This window comes from Balearica regulorum, chromosome 1 (assembly GCF_011004875.1).
Source record: "Balearica regulorum gibbericeps isolate bBalReg1 chromosome 1, bBalReg1.pri, whole genome shotgun sequence".
NCBI lineage: Eukaryota > Metazoa > Chordata > Aves > Gruiformes > Gruidae > Balearica > Balearica regulorum.
This window is the reverse complement of record NC_046184.1, coordinates 3,897,861-3,915,891: the sequence shown is the minus strand read 5'-3', so window position 1 is coordinate 3,915,891 and position 18,031 is coordinate 3,897,861. Positions and strand designations below refer to the sequence as shown.

Genomic DNA, 18,031 nt, shown 5'->3' with positions numbered 1-18,031 from the left:
TTTGTGCTCCACTCACTGGCTCTACAACTTGCAACTTCACACAATTTCAAAACTTGGGCTACAGATGTCCACTACAGTATAAATAGCCAAGTAGATGACTCAAATAAATAAAAAATATGATTAAATCTATTCAGTGTGACTTCTTTCAGTTTGACAAGCTATGCCCTGTTAAAGGTAACTGAAATACATTATGAATAAAATATCTTGTGTTCCTGTAAGGCAGTTGATACAAGGCAGTTAAGTAAATGAGAACATGGATTTTAGGGTCCTCATCTCTGCAATCCAGAATTGTCTGAGCTGTTTTCATGGGGATGCTTAATACTGTGTATTGGTGATTCAGAAGATGATAGAGTGTGTGATACTGCACTCAGCGGATAGGTGATAGGGAAAAAACTACAGAATTTTAAACCTCGTCCTTTCTAGGCTTATGCACCCAACTCAGTGCTGCAGGGAAGTAATTCTGCTCAATGAGGATATTGAGTCCAGAATCATTTTCTGAGGGCTATGTTAGCTTAAAGGGAGTTCACAGAAGTTACAGTTTCTGTTCGTTAAAAGAAGATGAGAAAATAATGGTGAAAATTTTTACGTACACGTGCTCTTTCCAAAGGTGGGATATTAAAGCACAGTATTCTTTGAATCCAGGGGTTTTCACCCCCGTCGTCCCTCTTTCTGTTGCCTGCTTTACTGTATTTGTGGAAAACAAACTGTACTAAATGTTTTATATTTATGTATGCTGTACGTATGCTTTTGAATATTTTTACTAAAGAGTGTAATACTTTGCCCTTGTAACTCCCATACACCCCAAAACCCACTCCTCTGTGTTTCAGTCTGGCTTGAAAACATGTGCTCCAGCAAATATGAGGCCGAGCTGCCATTAACATTCTTTTGTTTGGAAATATTTGGCTGAAAATTTCGTTCGATAGGTTTTGCTCTTTGTAGAAATAGTAGTCCTGAATGCTCATGTTTTCTGTCTTGTCTTTGTAGATTTGAAGAAAAAGCTCAGACTGACCCTCTTAGTGCACTGAAGTACCTGCAGAATGATTTGTATGTAACTGTGGATCACTCGGACCCCGAGGAGACAAAAGAGGTAGTGATGAACGATCCTTGTCTTACTTATAAAGAAATATAAACTGTGTTCTCACGTGAAAGCTTTATGCCTCTTAAACCTTGTTTTTATTCAGTTTGAAAAAGCTCTACAGGTGCATGACACTTTGCTATAGCATATATTTCTTCTTACTAAAGATCATGCTGCTTTAGAAACATTTTACAACTGCAGTTCCAGATAAAATAGCTTTTGTACTCATAATAGTGAAGACTGGGCCTTTGTTTTAATTCCAGAGTACTGGTGTGTATTTTGGGAGCTTTAATTGAAATGTAAACTCTCTGAAATGTCACGAGTCTGTAGTTGGTTGTGTGGTAGAAAGTGAATAGAAAATGTTATTCATGCTGCCTTTTGGCTTGTCAATATTAAATAGCTCTGGGGGAGGGAAAGAAGTTTTTCTCCAGATGATAAGTATTTCTGGAAGTAGATTGTGTGTGTATATATATACACATTGCTCGCTACCCTTAAACTCTTATTTCCTTTGCCTTTTGAATATTATCCAGTAGGCACGTACTTTTATTTGTTTCAGGAATTTGTTCCCATTTCCTGTTTTGATTCCATTACTGCAGGACGTGTCACTTTACAAAAAAGGATTAAAGAAATAGTGAAAAGTGTCAGATAAGGTGGTTGATTTGACTCTGCCATTAATTTTCATGTGGAATATGGATGTACAGGCATTCAGCTCCTTACAGGTCGATGAGGAAGAGGAGACCATAGTTCTTACTCTCTTCTTGTGTTAATGACTTTGGAAGTGATTTGACAGCTCCTATTATAAAAAGTGTCTATAAAAATGTATAAAAATTTAATCCAGAGACTCTGAATTAAATCACTTAATCTGGTGGTTTTAACTTGTTACTTTAGATAAAGAAAAGATCATTATACAGACACTAAAAGCTTTTGGGGAAGAATATGCTTCTTGCATATGCACAGTATAGAATTGTAGGGTTAGAAGAATTGAGAAAATTATATGTACTCAATCTTGGAACCAATCACATTTGTCATAAATTCTGGTTAGACTTAAACATTTAAGTGTTATGTCTGTAAGTTCTGTTAGATGGTTTCTCATTTAAATTGTCCCATATCAAGTAGTTTCACATCCTTTCTAGCCATTTCTAGCATAGGAAATACAAATAACAGACAGTCCTGCTTTTCTTCAGATAGAAAATGAGATTTTTTTTTTTCCCCCCCATGCAGCATGCTTCAGGGGGGGCTCAGCCCAATTACGCCCTGTCTTCCCAGCATGGTAGCACTTTCCTCTTCCTATTTGAACCTCTAATAACCTGTGACATAGAACAACCACTCTGGTGCTCTATTCTCTCCTTCTTTCCCTCCCACCCACTATAAGACCATGTCCTGTGTTCTCTTCTCTCCCTTTTCCCCCATGCCGTACCTGTGTGCTGGTAGCCCCATCATGCCTGTGAAGGCCCATGTCTCTCTTGGGCCAGTTATTCCATCTCATGGCTGGCTGTGCTTTTTTATTGCCTGAACAGAAAACATCTGTGATATGAGCAGCAAGCTCCTCTCCTTTTAGTTCACGCTGCCTCCTGTCACCAACAGATGAAAGTAACTGCACCTTATGTGCATCTGGCATAGAAAATCCTTTAATATTCTGCATCTGATATTCCCAGTTCAATGTGTAGTATTTAACTCGTCCACCTTGTAAGAATAAAGTATTTACCTGACTTCATGGAGTCCTCTGAGATTCTGGGGAAAAGTAGTAGCTTTATCATACGAGGTAGAAATAGAATAAAACATTAAAAAGAAGTTATCCCTTTTCACCGGACATACTAGTGTTCTGCACTTTAATGATCTAGCACATGAGCTTAGCTCAGTCCAGCCGAGTGAATATATTGTGGATCCTTCCTCTGCAGACCTAACGCCTGATCTGAACTAAATTCACTAGCTTCTGTCCATCGTGCTGGTCTGTTGGATCAATGCAATACTATTTAGCAGAATGAAAGCTTTGGTTCCAGTCGTCTTCTAAAACCACTTTAACATTTTCTGGGAGGCTTTGTTATTTGGGGGTTTTCTTCTTTCTTTTTTTTTTTTTTTTTCCTTCCCCAAATGTACTGGTCAAAAAGCTTTACCTTCCAAAGCTGTTTGACATTGGAACAGATCTGCCAGGTATATGGCATCGAGCCAGCTACTGCGCTGGTACTGACTGGGTGTATTTCCAGTTGACGTCAATTTACCTTCCGGTTATCACATTGAGTTGGCTTTTTGCTCTGGCATTACATCTTCAAATAGCTCTTGCACTTTCCAAAGGATTGACGCAGGCTTTTTGGATTCCATATCAAATTTCAACCACCAGTTTGATTGTGTATCTCAGCCCAGACACCTACATACTCTGTCTTTATTTGTCGCTGAGATCGTCTTAATACCGAAGGCTGTATATCTGATTGGCTCGCTCTGTGCTGGCTGCAGCCGTTGAACATTGTAAGGCTTCTTAGCGTGGCAAATCTTGAGGGAATTGATTTTTCACTGTTCTTTTCCCTCTCTCCAGGGCAACTGTTAAATTTGGGAAGGACCAAGCTGAATAGGTTTATCACCGACTTTGTGCTACAGTTCTCTTAGACTGGTCTATATGGTTTCATGTTTTATGGATTGAGATATGGGTAGTGTTCTATAACATTACAAGCAAAATTTCACTTTGAGGTAAGGCTTACTTGCTTTATAATAGAAGTAATTTCTTCTAACTTTGTTAGGCAAGTCTCTTCAGCTGTTTTGAGTTGGATGCCAAAGAAAATAAACAGACTGTTCTTGAAACTTACTTTGTCGTTAGTAACCAATTTTGTTTAAAGTAGCATGAATGATTGACAGTAGGAACATACCCCCAGATTTTCATTCCTTTGTTGTGAATTTTAGGGATGGTAATAAAATTATAGTTTTACTTCCTTTTTTTTATTATTCTAAAGTGAAGTAGATGCCTGCAAGTAACAGTTATCGCATGGGTGCTTGTTTCAGTAGCCACAGGCTAGATGGCAGCTCTGACTCTGCTGTTGCCCACAAATCAGATCCAGTTCTTTTTAACTATGATTCTGCTTGAAATAATTTTAAACCTCTTCAGTTAGTTCAGTGTTTTCAGATCAGTGAATCCTTTTTTGCTGGCTGTGGATTAATAGCTCTGACACTGTATGTAAAGGAAGTACTGGAAGTTTGTCCGTGTATTCTAGTTCATGGAGAGATTAAAGCTGTATAAAAGACTAGCATTTGTTATGTATAAATTTCTGGTGGCATGGATGTTCTTCTGTTTCATATACACACAGATGTGTGTTTGGTAGTTTGAAAGTAGAGGGTTTTAAAAGAATGGTGAAAATATGAAATCAAAATTAATTACAAGTTTTGTACTTGTGTCAGGGAAAAAAACAGTTGCTATAAAAGCACAAAAACTTCAGTAGATCACATACAAGTTTAAAGGTGGTTTTCTTTGAACACTGGAGTAATCATCCCTAGAACTTTGCAGCTGCTTAGCGGGCTATAGAAGAAATCAAGATGATACAAAAAATGACCAGTGCTGCCCAGGTAAAGGAGAATAAGATGATACTCTATATTGAGATTCAACTACTGGTGAAGCTCAGTCCCATGATTGCTATAAAACAGATATAACGTGCAAGTAAAACTTGCAGCGTGTTTTTCTTGGAGCATGGTAGGAGAAAGAGCAAGGACCTGGAGGCCAATTTGAGCCCTGACGAGCTTGTAGACTGAGGCTAGAGGCCCCTGTTCAAGGCCGCTTCATACTTTCCATTCTTAAGACTTTGTCTTTAATAAATTTGCCAGATAAAGCCAGCAGGGCCCAAAAGTATTGTTTGAGTCTGCATTAGACTGATATTTCTGGGAAAATTGAAGCCCAAATGGGAAAAATAGTTCTAGGAAGGAGCTAAGAAAAGCATGCTTCTCTTCTTTGTGTCCTGCTGTGATTCTTTGTAAAGCCTCAGAGTCTGAGTGCTGCAGGAGCAGAGACTTTGGAGCCAAGGAGCCTTTACAAAAACAGCATTCAGCCTTCCCAACTTCAGCTAGTGACGGCTCCATCCTCAAAAAATTTGAGCCTCTCGTTGCTGCTTTGAACCTAGGCTACGAGGCACAATCCCGACAGAACTGGTCAAAGCTGAGAAACTGTTTTGCATTCTCATCTGAGCACTTGCTGTACAGGCATTACGGAGGAGGAATTACGTCTGATTCATGCAACCTGCCGGGTGTCCCAAACAGGAGTTACTCATTCCCCCTTAGTGTTAACCATTTCATTTGTGCAAAAGGCACAGGCGTGCAGCAAATATACTAAAATTTGCATGGGTTGCCACATGGCAGAATTGCCTTTTTTTTTCCCCCTGTACCTAGATAAAGTACACACAACTGATAAAAGAACAATAATGTTGGAAACCTGAAGGTCATACATTGGAATATGCCAGAATTAATATTACTCATGTAGTCTTAATTTAGCCTCTCCCCTGAATGTGGTTGATGATATTAGTTAACTTTATATTAGTTACCCATATATGTAACTAATAAGCCAGATATATAACTAATATAGCTTTATATTAGTTAACAAGATATATTTATCTCTAAGGAACCTCTGCCTCAACTCAGAAGGTGGGTTGGATCTCTGAGAGAGAAGTTAATTGTGTAACGAAGGGAACCGTTGTCTTTTGAATAGAGGCTTAATTTGGAATGGATGAAGCCAGAGGGATTGTCAGAAGAAAACTGGTGGTGGTGTGATTAAAGCAGTTGGATGCTTCTGCTGGGTAATTGAATTCTGGTCCTGCCTCTGTAACAGAGTTGCTATGTGACGTTAAGCAAATCGTTTTTTCCTAGATGGTCATTAATTGGGTCTTTCATTCTGGTGCCTGATGGGAGAGATCTGAGGTGTGATTTGCTTGAAGGCTTTGCTCTTCTGGCTGCAAGTGAATTCAGAAGCTGCTGCATAATACTATGTATTTTGAAAAATCAGATTCAGGTAGTTTCAAATAGGGGACCCAAAACTAATGAGAATTTGAAGTGCTGTCCGTTATAACAATATGATAGAAAAAATGATGACGAAATTAATTCCGTCTTTAGAGCAGAGTTTGAACTTCATGAAGAAAATACTGCATTGGATATATGCTGTGAACGATGTGTAGACACCTGGTCTTGAGTAAGCAGTAACTCTCCTATGCGTTGGGGGGAAAAAAGTAGGGGTCCTTTGGGAGAACGTCATATGGTTAGCTGGCATTGTAATGCAAATGCAGAGTGAACCAGCTTAGCCTCGGTGCTGTCCATAACTGATGTTCTTAACTTACGTGCTTGACTTTTCTATCAGAAAGCACTTTTAAAATGTGAGATGATGCATAAAATATAATTTCAAAACAAACAACAAACCTCAAGGTTAACTGAGATGCAGGGTCATCAGTGAAGAAGGAAACAAGATACTCCTTCCCCACAAAGCTGGAAAGAAACTCGTAGCCCTGAAAATCCATCATGCCTAGCGCAGATGAGGCTGGAATATTTGGCAGAGGGTCTTTTCAATGGATTCTTGGTCTCAGTTCAGCAAGTTTACACAGTCCCTTAGTTGATACCCAGCTTACTTTCTTTTTACAGTTGCCGGTGTTGCTGGGGGAGGAAGGGGAACCCCTCGAAGCATGTGGCATCCACTTTATCCTGACATAGCCGGCTTCATGCGCTACAAGACGGTTGGCAGCAAGCCCATAAGGCAATTGTGTGCGAGGGGAAGGTGGCCAGAACGTGGCGTTCGCTATCTGAAGCAGATTTAGCCACCCATTTTATTGGAACTTTTGAAGCTATTTATGTCAGGCATCTGTTTAAGTATGTTGCTGATTTGGAGCCAAGCAACTCTTACAGGTTACGCTAGCGGTGAAATACAGGTGTAGTACTGCAGTCCCTTTAGATTTCACATAACCAGACCTCTTGGTCAAGAGGGTACTTAATCAACCACTTCCCCCTGTTCTGCAGTCTGTCAATCCTGTATCTTTCTAACCTGTTCTTAAATATCTCAAGTGCTAGCTTCTCACGATAGCCTCCCAAGATGACTGCAAACATATTCTAGCATACTATGGTCCTGATCTTAGACATTTTTTTGAAACTGAATCTTGTCAAAGTATTTTTGTGGCTTCTTGCACTTAGTTGTAGATTTATCTTTTTGTAGTGGTCTTTACATTTGTGACTTTTAGCAGTTTCATCCTTGGGCGTTCTTCTGTGGAGGCTCTGCAACCCTGACTCCTTTGAACTTTGTTTACAGAGTTTGATTTTCAGACCATTTGATTTTTTTTTCTACTTCTTTCCTCATATGTTGCTAATTGATACAGGGCATCCAAAAGTGGCTGCTTTATGGTAGGTGAGACTTAGGAGCCTTCATAATGGCAGGAATACTTGCTTTATTTGAAGATTCTACTCCTTTTCATGCATTTTCTACTGCATTTGTCATTTTTGCAATAGAATTGTACTGATATAACTCCTAAATGCGTTTTCATGAAGCCTTTGTACACCAAGCTGTTTTATATAGCTGATTATGCTCTTTGTGTTGATTTGCACTTGGTCCTAGTGAATTGCACCTTGATGCATCATCTTAAGCTGGATGAAATGAAAAAAGAATCTGAAGTCTGTCTGCTACCATGCTGGCAGTCTGTCCGAGCATGGTGTAAGGTCTGTGGACTCAGTGAATGTGCCCTGTTCTGTCAAGCAGGTTATTACTGAAAACCCAGGATGATGCTGACCCTGGGGCACAGATGAATCACTTCTGATTCATGGCTCCATTTTGATGTCAAACCATTGATGGCTACCCACGGTAAAGTTATTTGTCCTATTTGCCATTCCCTGTTAGCTTAATCTAGGTGATACTTTGATAATTTGCCTTAAATATCATAGGAAAGCATCAGAAGTCCTATGAAAGTCGAAATGGACAATGTCTATTGCCGAGTCCCATCTGTAGGGCCTGCTGCTGCCTTGTAGAAGAAATCAGATTGATGTGATACAACTTGTTGTTGCCAAATCCACATTGGCTGCTACTCGTCACCTTCTCCACTCCTAGATGCCAGCAAATTGTCTGTGTTCCCATTTTTTCTTGAAATTGAAATTAAACTGGTGGATATGTAATTCCTGGCTGTTCTTCTAACTCTTTCCCTCAGCATATTTGCTTATCTTCTGTTTTTTTTCCCCCGCCCCCCTTCTTTCTTTTGGGCTGTGTGCTGTAAAGACAAAAGATTACAAGCCTTTAAGGGAACGGCTAATTCTTTAAGGAAAGGTGACAAAGCACGAAGCTTTGCTACAATGTGGGTAACTGAAAACAGCAGCCGGGGGCAGAGGAAGATGCTGTGTTCACTGTCTTATCAGTAAGACAGGGAGAATAAAAATGTAAATGTGTTACTTAGAACGTTTTTTTTTTTACTCATGATCCTGATGTTTCCAAGCAAAAGACTTTTTGTTTGTTGGGTTTTATGTTTTTGTTTAAAAAACATTACCCTAAACTTGTGATACTAGCTACTGTGGCAGTTCAGAAAGGTTGTTTCCACTTCAAGCTTTCTCTGTGTTCCAGAAATTCATGCTCCGCTGTAGCAGTTACTCTGTGTTTGTGCCATCTAGTCCTTGCTCTCTGAGACTGCCATGTTCATCCTTGGGAATGGTGTTGTGTGGAAGAGGCTCTACCTTACTTCTTCACTGTGACATCTGCCAGGCAAAAAAGTATATATAAAAAATTAGGTTTTAGGGCACCCAGTCAAGTACCTTTCATTGCATCAGCGCGGCTCGAATTCTAGGAAAAAATGTCCAACTTGCTCTGCCAAGGTGACAAATTGTATTGCTCATATGAAAGTGTATTCTGCTGTTATTCATACACATGTGTTGTGGTTTAACCTGGCAGGCAGCTTAAAACAACCACACAGCTGTTCACTCACTCTCCACCCCCATCCCCCCCCCCCCCCCCCCCGCCCGCGGAGATGGGGGAGAGAACCGGAAAAAAAGTAAAACTCGTGGGTTGAGATAAAAACAGTTTAATAGGGCAGAAGAGGAAAAGGAATAATAATAAGAATAATGATATAAGAATATACAAAGCGAGTGATTCACAGCACAGTTGCTCACCACCCGTTGACCGATGCCCAGCTAGTTCCCAAGTCATGACCCTCCCTGGCCAACTTCCCCACAGCTTATATACTGAGCATGATGTCATATGGTATGGAATATCCTTTTGGGTCAGCTGTCCTGGCTGTGTCCCCTCCCAGCTTGTTGTGCACCTCCTGCAGAAGACTCATGCCTCCTTGCTGGCAGGGCCTGAGAAGCTGAAAAGTCCTTGACTTAATTGTAAACATGGCATAGCAACAACTAAACATTAGTGTCTTACCAACATTATTATCATCCTAAATTCAAAACATGGCATTATACCAGCTACTAGGAAGAAAATTTACTCTATCTCAGCCGAAACCAGGACAAGGTGTTGGCACAGTAGTTCTAAGGACTGTGCAAAGAAAACCCAGCAACTCTAATGCCACTTGGACTTCTATGAATCTTTTGGGTTTTTTCCTGTGCAGTTAATAACACTTTTTCTTTCTTTCTTTGTCTCTCCACTTCCTCTTCTGCAGTTTCAACTTCTTGCTTCAGCATTATTTAAGTCTGGCTCGGATTTCACCACTCTTGGTGAGTATTGTGTATCAGATGAATTATACTAAGTATGTTGCCTCTCATAATTACGGTTAGTTTCTATGGGTTTTTATATCAAATGTTATGGTTCATATGAATGTTGTAGGCCCTTTTTGGTTTGAATATGCGAATCTCCACTACATAGAGATTACTTATAATGACTGGTGTCCAATGCCTCGAGCCCATATTAAAAACAACTGTCACCAGTGGTTTTAAACCCATGCCTCCTGGGATCATTTTGTCTCTCTTATTACATCTGATGCTTCACTGTTACCCAAATAAACAGAAGCTTTGGTCAGAGTACAGCACCTCCTGTCATGTCACTTTGGAATCTCACAGCATGGCTACGGCTCTGTTTGCTGTGATAACTGCAATTCCTGGAGTAGTTTGGTTCGCTCTGTTCTTTGCAAAACTAGTTCTTTGGGCAGAATGTCAAGAGCGAAGAAAACAGTGGCGCGTAGGGCTGGAAACAGGAGGTCTGAGCCAAAGCCATAATTTATTTCACTATTCTGTCCAGTTAACTGTTTTAAACAGTTGAGAGATTAATCTTGGGCAAGCTATAGGCAGCCTATAGGCATAACTTACATTCTTGTAGTAATGTGCTGTCCTCAAGTTACCAAGCTCTCGCTAGGAGTATGGGTGACTTCAGTTTTTGACGAATGCATAATTCCTGATCTGAGGAATGGAGGGGAGGAAAAAGCTTGCTGCGCTATCTGCCCTGCTGGATGGGAAGTTCTGCTGAGTTTGTGTGGTTTGGAAGATGTTACCTAGAGGATGCTATAAGATGAATTTTTTTTTAAGGAAGAAAACCCAAGTTTCAGAAAGTTGTTTTTTCCTTAGTTTTAAGTGTTCTAAAAGATGAATTAGTTCTTGACACAATGCAATGCTTTATTCGGAGATTGGCTTTACAGATAGGAGGATACATATATCAAGCGGTGCTTCTAAAATAAAACAAAAAACCCAAGCCCTCCTTGATTTGATTAACTTGGTTGACTTTCATTAACTGAAGAGATCATTCATTGAATTAAAAAACATTCCTTTGAGATACCAGTGATTGAAGTAATACAAAGCGGAGGAAATCATTGTATGCCCACTCTATTGTTCTTGCTGTTGATGGTTTAAGTGTGGGGATTTGGATAAACAATGCTTCTGCTGCAGACTAAACCCTCCCCTTTTGGGAGGCAGCACTTCACAAAACTAGTTTGCAAAGCACCCTTGTGCCAAGATGCAGCCCGGGTCCTCCGTGCGAGTCCAGTGATTAAATAACAAAGATGACCTGGGACTCCTACCATCAGCAGAGCTTGTCTCAAAAAAACCTGCAAGCGGTACAAGTAAGTACCAGTTTGGGTTAAGACAGTAGTGAAGATAATGAGGAAGGCCTGAGGACAGAAGAAATGAGGCACCAAATAAAAATAGCTACACAAGTTTTGTTTTCTGGGACATCAGAGCAGTCCCCTGAGGACTCTTGCTTCCCCCATTTCTTCAGGACTGTTGATGAGCTTGACAGCCGTTTGCTTTTTTTTTTTTGGCATTTTGATTGCAGCGTTGGCTTGGGGTGATGTGATCTCTCTGTGTGTATGCACATAGTAGTGGGATGGAGAGCTGGCAGCCTTCTTAGTTGAAGCAGAAGTAGCAAATAGTTAACGTCCATCCAAAATGGACAACTGGCATACTCCAGAGCTCAACCAAGCATTTAAAGTAGTGAGTGCTCACTTGCTTTCCCCTTTTCTTCCTCCTCCAGGATTTTCAGATGTTGACCACACGTATGCGCAGAGAACTCAGCTGTTTGATACACTAGTCAACTTCTTTCCGGACAACATGACCCCTCCTAAAGGCAACCTGGTGGACCTCATCACGCTGTAACGGAGCAATCACTGGACATGTGGAAGAGGGGAAAAGCATCCATTTTCAGTATTTTAATTTTTTTACTGCATTGATTGACTGCTGGGATGAAGTAATATAGTAACCCCTAGGTGCTTGAAAGGGGTTTTATACTTGTATGGTGAATCCCTGAAGCTTTTCCCTTGGAGTAGGTTAATAAAATGTAACTGACATACTTCCGACTAAATATATATATTTTTTCTGACTTTGGATTTTGAGTTAGCAAATGTAAGATGAAAAGGTGGGGGGAAAGAAAAAAAACAAACCAAAAACCAACCCCCAATCATGCAGTGCTCGTTTTTGCCTGTAGGGAAAAATTGATATTTGTGGGTTGTCTGGAATTAAAGATGATGAGTTTTATTTTGGGTTTTGTGAGAAAGGGGGGGGAGGTTGTTCTTCGCTGATTTGTAGCAAGTCATGATACATTGCTTTATCCTACAACTCCATCCTCAGCAGCCGAATAACTTGGCAGCAGGACACTGACACGCGTTGAGGTAATAGTAATGTATGTGTCTTGAGTCTTGTAATCGCAGTGTGTCATGTGAAGGGGAGCACGTGTTACAAATATATGTCTCCTCGTCCCAGAACTGGCCCAACAGTGGTGTCTAATTGCATCTGATATCTGGTCTAAACCTAAATACATAAATGGCTATCTTCCATTCTCTGGAGTCTTCCACTTAGACCTGATGGGCAAGTGGGAACCTCAGAGAAACCGCTGGAAAATGGGAGTGCAGTCGTTGTCTGCACAGGCCCGTTTTCAGGGATTGCTGTTTTCACTGCCATGCTCTTCTGATGAGAAACCGTGCAGGTCCTCTCAGAACCAGGCAGAACTGGGTCTTCCACCACATGCACGCCCAACCTCTGCAACCTGACTCCAGGTTGGGTGTAGAATTTCTGAAGCAGATTGTCTTCGTTTACGTGCACCTATGCTTCTGTGTGCGTTTGTCAATGTGTAAATGTAAAGAGGATTGCCCCAAACAGCTTTTTTCCTTCCTATGTAGTGCAGCTCATTCACTTTTAAATGCATTTTAGACCTAGATCTGAACGTGAGGGAGGCCTTTTTAGCATAAATCTCTTTGAAAGCAAGCTGATGCATATGTATAGAAAATATATTCTTCCTTGCTGAAAGCCTTCTTTATAAATAAGGTAAGGGCTTGGTGCTGCACTATGAAGTGGAATGAAGGATATGCGTACCCAGCATTAGAAACTGCGCATTTGGTGTCGGTGAGCATTCAGTAAAAACTGGCAGATGTAAATATTTATATGACACTGCAAAGCTTTATGTCCAGAAATGTTCATGCCAGTAGGGTGTTGTTGGTGCACCCAGTGTGGCTACACAACTCCTCTTAAACTTGATGGAAGTCTTGTGTGTGCAAAGATGATTTGGACTCTTGAAATAAAGAGCTAGTGAAGTGTCTTTTTCAGAGCTTGAGTGTTTGCTTGCCTTGATTGCGTTCTATTGCCTCTTTATCATGTTCTTTGTGTGGCTTTTGTAGTCCTAGTATGCTAGAAATAAATTTAAAAACTCAGAAAGGAACAATATGTTAGAGGCTGCGCTTTGCTTTTTCTTCAGGGAGGACAATACAAATACAGTGTTTTTAAGTAACCTGTAACTTGAGACTGCTTAGACATTGTATACTTCAGTGGATGGCAAATCAGATGTCTGTGGAAGAATCCACTCTGTACGTAGTGTGGTAAATGAAATCTGATTGAATTGTTTCTTTGAAACATTACTTTTTTTTCCAGTGATAGAGAAAGTTTTATGTCACTGCTAGGCTTTGCGATGTGCTACCTTTGACGTTTTGTTAACTAGTTAAGATAGAGCTTATATGGTACGAATGTAGATACTGACGGTGCTCTGCTGGGGGAATATTCCAATCGACGCATTGTTTCCATTGAGATTGAACTGAGCGCTTTTTAATGCCAAAATGCTGCAGCCCTCTAGTACTTACAATTTTAGTGCTGTTGTGCTCCCTTATTGTTGATCTCATTGCCTGTGTATTCTCCAACTTCAATCAAATGATTAATTGCCTTTTGTGAGAGTTTTCTAATCAACCAAGCACTTGGTAAACTTTTATGTGTACAGCTTCAATAACTACGTGTAATAACTACCCAAAAGATCACAACTAGGCTGAGGAGCCCCAGCAAGGGCACAGTGGAAGTTTAGGAATGCCAAGAGCTTTGTGAACAGCGTTGGTGCTGAGCCATACATTGTGTCAGACTTGATTTGTGTTATAGAAATTCAATCAAAGGTCATTGTCCTCTGCGTCAGGGGTGCATGCAGAGCCTGACAGCCTGGCTCAGGGTTTTTTGTAGCATAGCGTAAATGAATGATTCGCCCGAGCGCAGTGAACATTGCTTCTGCAGGACTGACAATCCCAGCTCATGAGAGCACTTCAGGATGATCAAATATTGACCTAACTTTATCCTGAGCAGATCGATTTCAGCTTGCACGAGTACAGTTTATGGATTACAGCTGGTGATTAACCAGCAGAAGCTATTTGCTCAGCTTTGGAGTATTTGTTGAACAGCAGAGGCACCCTGTGGCCAGAAAGGTTAATCCAAAGTGAAGGTTTATTGTGGCTTTGCCAGGGGTCTTTCCTGGTCTGTGTCCTTAAAGCAAGGAGTCAAAATTAAATTATTTCTTTGCATTAGTGTATCCTATGCTACCTGATTTAAAATAATTAAAAAATCTGAGCAGTGAAGTATAAATGTCCTTTCAAAATAAGCCAGTTATTGACAAGCATTTATAGGGAGAGTTTGAATTTAGTTACATGCAGATCTTTACCGATACTCCAGGAGAACGTTAGATGTGAGCATTACAGAAATACTGAAGTACAAACAGAAGAGACCGACTTGATCTGAAAACAGCGACCTGAAAACGTTTCACAGCGCAGTGCATGCAATGTTATATACAAGCTGTAGGTGAGAAGTCTTCAAACCTCACCCTTACTGCTTGCAGGCTGTAGCAGAGACGGCTTTTTAGCTTAGACAAGACAAAGATACTGTATTTGCCTTGACCTTATATTATAGAGCGACTTTGTGTATGGATTTAACACCGCATAATCTTTGCACTACAGTAGTTTACCTCTAAATTATGTGTTAACTTGTAAATAAGATGTTGCAAAAGAAAGCATCCTTACTAGTCAGAGAGGGACTGATGATGACTGGAGGGTCTTTAAAGCCAAAGTTACAAGGTTCTGGTATGTTTTTTAAAGTTATAGGAAGTCAGGGTGGGATAAATTTGATATGGATGTCAAGACTTCAGTCCTGATTTAGCCTTTTTTAAAAATCCATTTGAGATCCATGAGTTTGGTTCACGGACACTGGCCTTCAGCATAGTTGCCCTTACAGTATTACTCAGTAGATCATCTCTTTGGAAAAAAATGAAATTATTCTTCATGCAAAGTTGTTCCTATCAAGGGACACATTTTCCTAGAGACATAAAGCCCTTTGGATTTGATTTTTGGTCACTAGGATTAGGCAGAATTAAATGAGTTTCTTAATGTTTGTCTTATACAACCGCGCATAGAAGTCATGAGGCAGAAGTCCTTAAGAGTCCTCCCAAAAAGACTTCTCCCAAAGAGGACCTACTTAGATGATCTAGTTAAAAATGAGGAGACTATAGCTGCCTTCTTCCCCCCCCTCCTTTTTTTTTTTTTTTTTTTGAGGATCCCAATAGTTAATATTGATCCTGGGGAGACCTGAAGGGTGATGCAAAATGGTTATTGAAATTAGCTGTAGTTTTTCCCCTTCTGGGTCTTTTAAAGATAACATTTTGGATGTATGTATTCTTAAATATCTCTTCCTTTTGCTGAGTATAATGAGGAAGGAGAACTTTGTCTTGGAAAAGTTTAGTTTGCCCTTTCTCTGGACAGTATCTTGTATGTGTAGTTTAGGTAGTGATGATACCCAGTTGTGTAAATAAATGTCTGGGATTTGGTTCTGTTTGCCCAGGATGGCTCTGAGTGCACACAGGTTACACAGTACCTCTGTGGTCAGGCTGGAGCTTCCTACCAGAAAATCAGTTAGCAAAATCATGCTCTCATTTTGGAAAAATCAGCCTGTGAAGACCCCATTGGAAAGATTTTTCTAAAATTTTGCCTTGTGAAGTGGCAACTAGAATGAAATTAGGAAACTTTCCCAAAGAACGTGCTAAAACATGAAGGTTGTACTGGAGTAAAGATCCAATGACAGGCTTAAATTGCTGAAATTTCTTGATCACTGATGTAACAACCTAGCCTGAAAATTTGACTAAACGGTCAGTGAGCAAATGAATCGTACTCCCTATTTGCAGGAGGGCAGGCTCTTTGCAGCGGTATGGGGCTAGTGGCAAGGGATTATGATAGTTTTATCTGTGTTTTTCTTTAATCGGCAGCCACAAGTGTCAGGGTCTCCATTAGCTGTTTATTCTTCCAGAAGAGACTCCTTCCAAAGCAGAGTAATGACTCTGGAAGAGTCTTTTCCGTAGGGCTTTGTGTAACAGCTGTTTTCTGAATCATTTTCCTGACGTGTGCAAATTTGTAGAAGGGAGTTTTCTTTGTCACAAAGTCATACACTACTCTTGCCCTGCTGTGCAAACCTGCACTTGTGAGTGCTGGAGGCAACGAGTGATAAATTCAGAGCAGTGTTCTGAGAAACACTTGAAACTCATTTGCTGCTCTTAGTGCAAGAAAGATTAGCATTAATGCTGCTTGTTTCAAATGCAGGAGAGTGGCAGGTACCTATAATATTAATACTATTAATTCTCTTGCCTCCTGTATTTCAGAATTGAGAAGGAAATACTTTTGTAGAGCTTATTGAATGAAACTTTTAGTGTGAATTAGCTCTTGTGCAGCCTTAAACTTGAATGCTCCTACATCTCTGTACATGCAGTAATTGTTTTGATGTAATGCTGTGCTGCTTCTGGGGAAAATGGCAAAAATTATTAGATACATTTCCAATCAGTACCTTTGTTTTTAGAAGTGGAAAAATGTCTTGTGAAACCTTGAGTCCCGGTGTATGCTTTGAATTTTAGCTTATGAGTTGTGGTTGGCTCAGAGTTAAGGAATGTTTGGCTATTGTCAAGTGAAGTCCTGACAGTAAAAGCAATTCATGTATGTCTCTGGAAGTGCTTGTGTCATTTTATAGCTGTAGTTATTACAGAAACGGAGGTGGGCCCAATTAAAAAAAAATAATAAATTGCTGTTTTGAGTAAGGGGGAAGATTGTAGAAACTCTGTGTGAGCTTGGCCAATTTTATTAATACACATGATAATTTGGAGACAGGTCTTATTTTGTAAAAGGAGAGATTACGAACAACCATATGACTTGTTCTTGATATAGATTGATGGTAGTATATAAGCTGTAAATGTTGTTGAAAGGAAAATGTACTGTCAGAAACTTGTTAGTATATCTAAACACCTATGGGTATGGTAGACCTGATCATACCCTGTCATGGAAAAGGTTATGCTGGAAATTATTCAAGCTGTGGTAATGACTTATAGGCAAAAATTCCTGTGTTACTGAAAGCTTCTGTTAAAATGAACAGTTGGAATGGAAAAAAGTAGGTTTACTGTACTGGAACCATTATAATAGTACATGGCTCAGTGCTTGGATAAATTGACTCCAGATGCTTTATCTGTAGGCAATGGATCCAAACGCGGTTTTAGAGTGGAAGCCTGTTAGTGACCTGCTTATTGCCATTGGCGAGTCGCACAAGAAAACGTCGCAGTTGATGCCAGCAGGTATACTGTTGGCGTTCCTGGCAGAGGTCAAAGAACTGGATGGAGTTTTGGATTATCCACGTATGCTTTGGTTATATACGTAAACCTCTGAAGAGGATAGTGGTTGCGTGGGTTGTATATAACACCAGCTATATGGCTTAGGTTTAGAGGTCTGCAAGGCAACATTTCCCCAAGCACAGATCCTAAAGGTAACATACTGCTGCCGTCTCCTTTGCTTTCATGTATTTGAATTTGATTTGTTAGTGATGAACTCCAGATACTTGCTGTGACCCAAATTCAGTGCTCTGCTTCCAAATACCTACAGCCACAGATTTGCTTAAGCTGCTATCAGTGTATCACTTCAGTACCCTGAAATCTTAATTTATACTTGGTGCAAAGGTACGTGTTGGCTTCGCTTCCAGCTGTTTGCTGTAAGTCAGCACAGCTGACGCGGACACTGTAAGTATTTGAGTGCTGTCAGAAATCAGTTGACTCTGTTCAGCTCTAGCATGACATCGCAGCTCATTCCTGGGAAAAGTAGGGTGAGTGAATAGCTCAAAACTGGCTCTCCCAGGTTAGATTTTTGGTTTTGCTACTAATTTGAAAGGAAAATCTATCACCAGTATATATGCTGTCCAGCATGATGGTCAAAGCATGGTCCCTTGGGTATTCCCCCATTTATTCTGGTTTCTTATTTCCCTGATTGTTCACTGCTATTAAGTGTC

At 40.2% G+C, this 18,031-nt stretch overlaps 1 protein-coding gene across 8 annotated transcripts in view; it reads left to right on the top strand.

Annotated features, from left to right (window-relative positions):
- MKLN1 (muskelin 1) overlaps positions 1 to 11,789 on the top strand; it is a 97,345-nt gene extending 85,556 nt beyond the window's left edge. For all 8 annotated transcript variants that reach the window (XM_075758008.1, XM_075758354.1, XM_075758273.1 and 5 more), the window contains 3 exons: positions 985 to 1,087; positions 9,664 to 9,718; positions 11,463 to 11,789. In XM_075758008.1, the coding sequence (XP_075614123.1) occupies positions 985 to 1,087; positions 9,664 to 9,718; positions 11,463 to 11,584 (280 nt within the window). In that variant the 3' untranslated portion in view covers positions 11,585 to 11,789. The remainder of the gene's footprint in view (positions 1 to 984; positions 1,088 to 9,663; positions 9,719 to 11,462) is intronic.
- Positions 11,790 to 18,031: the final 6,242 nt, after the last annotated feature.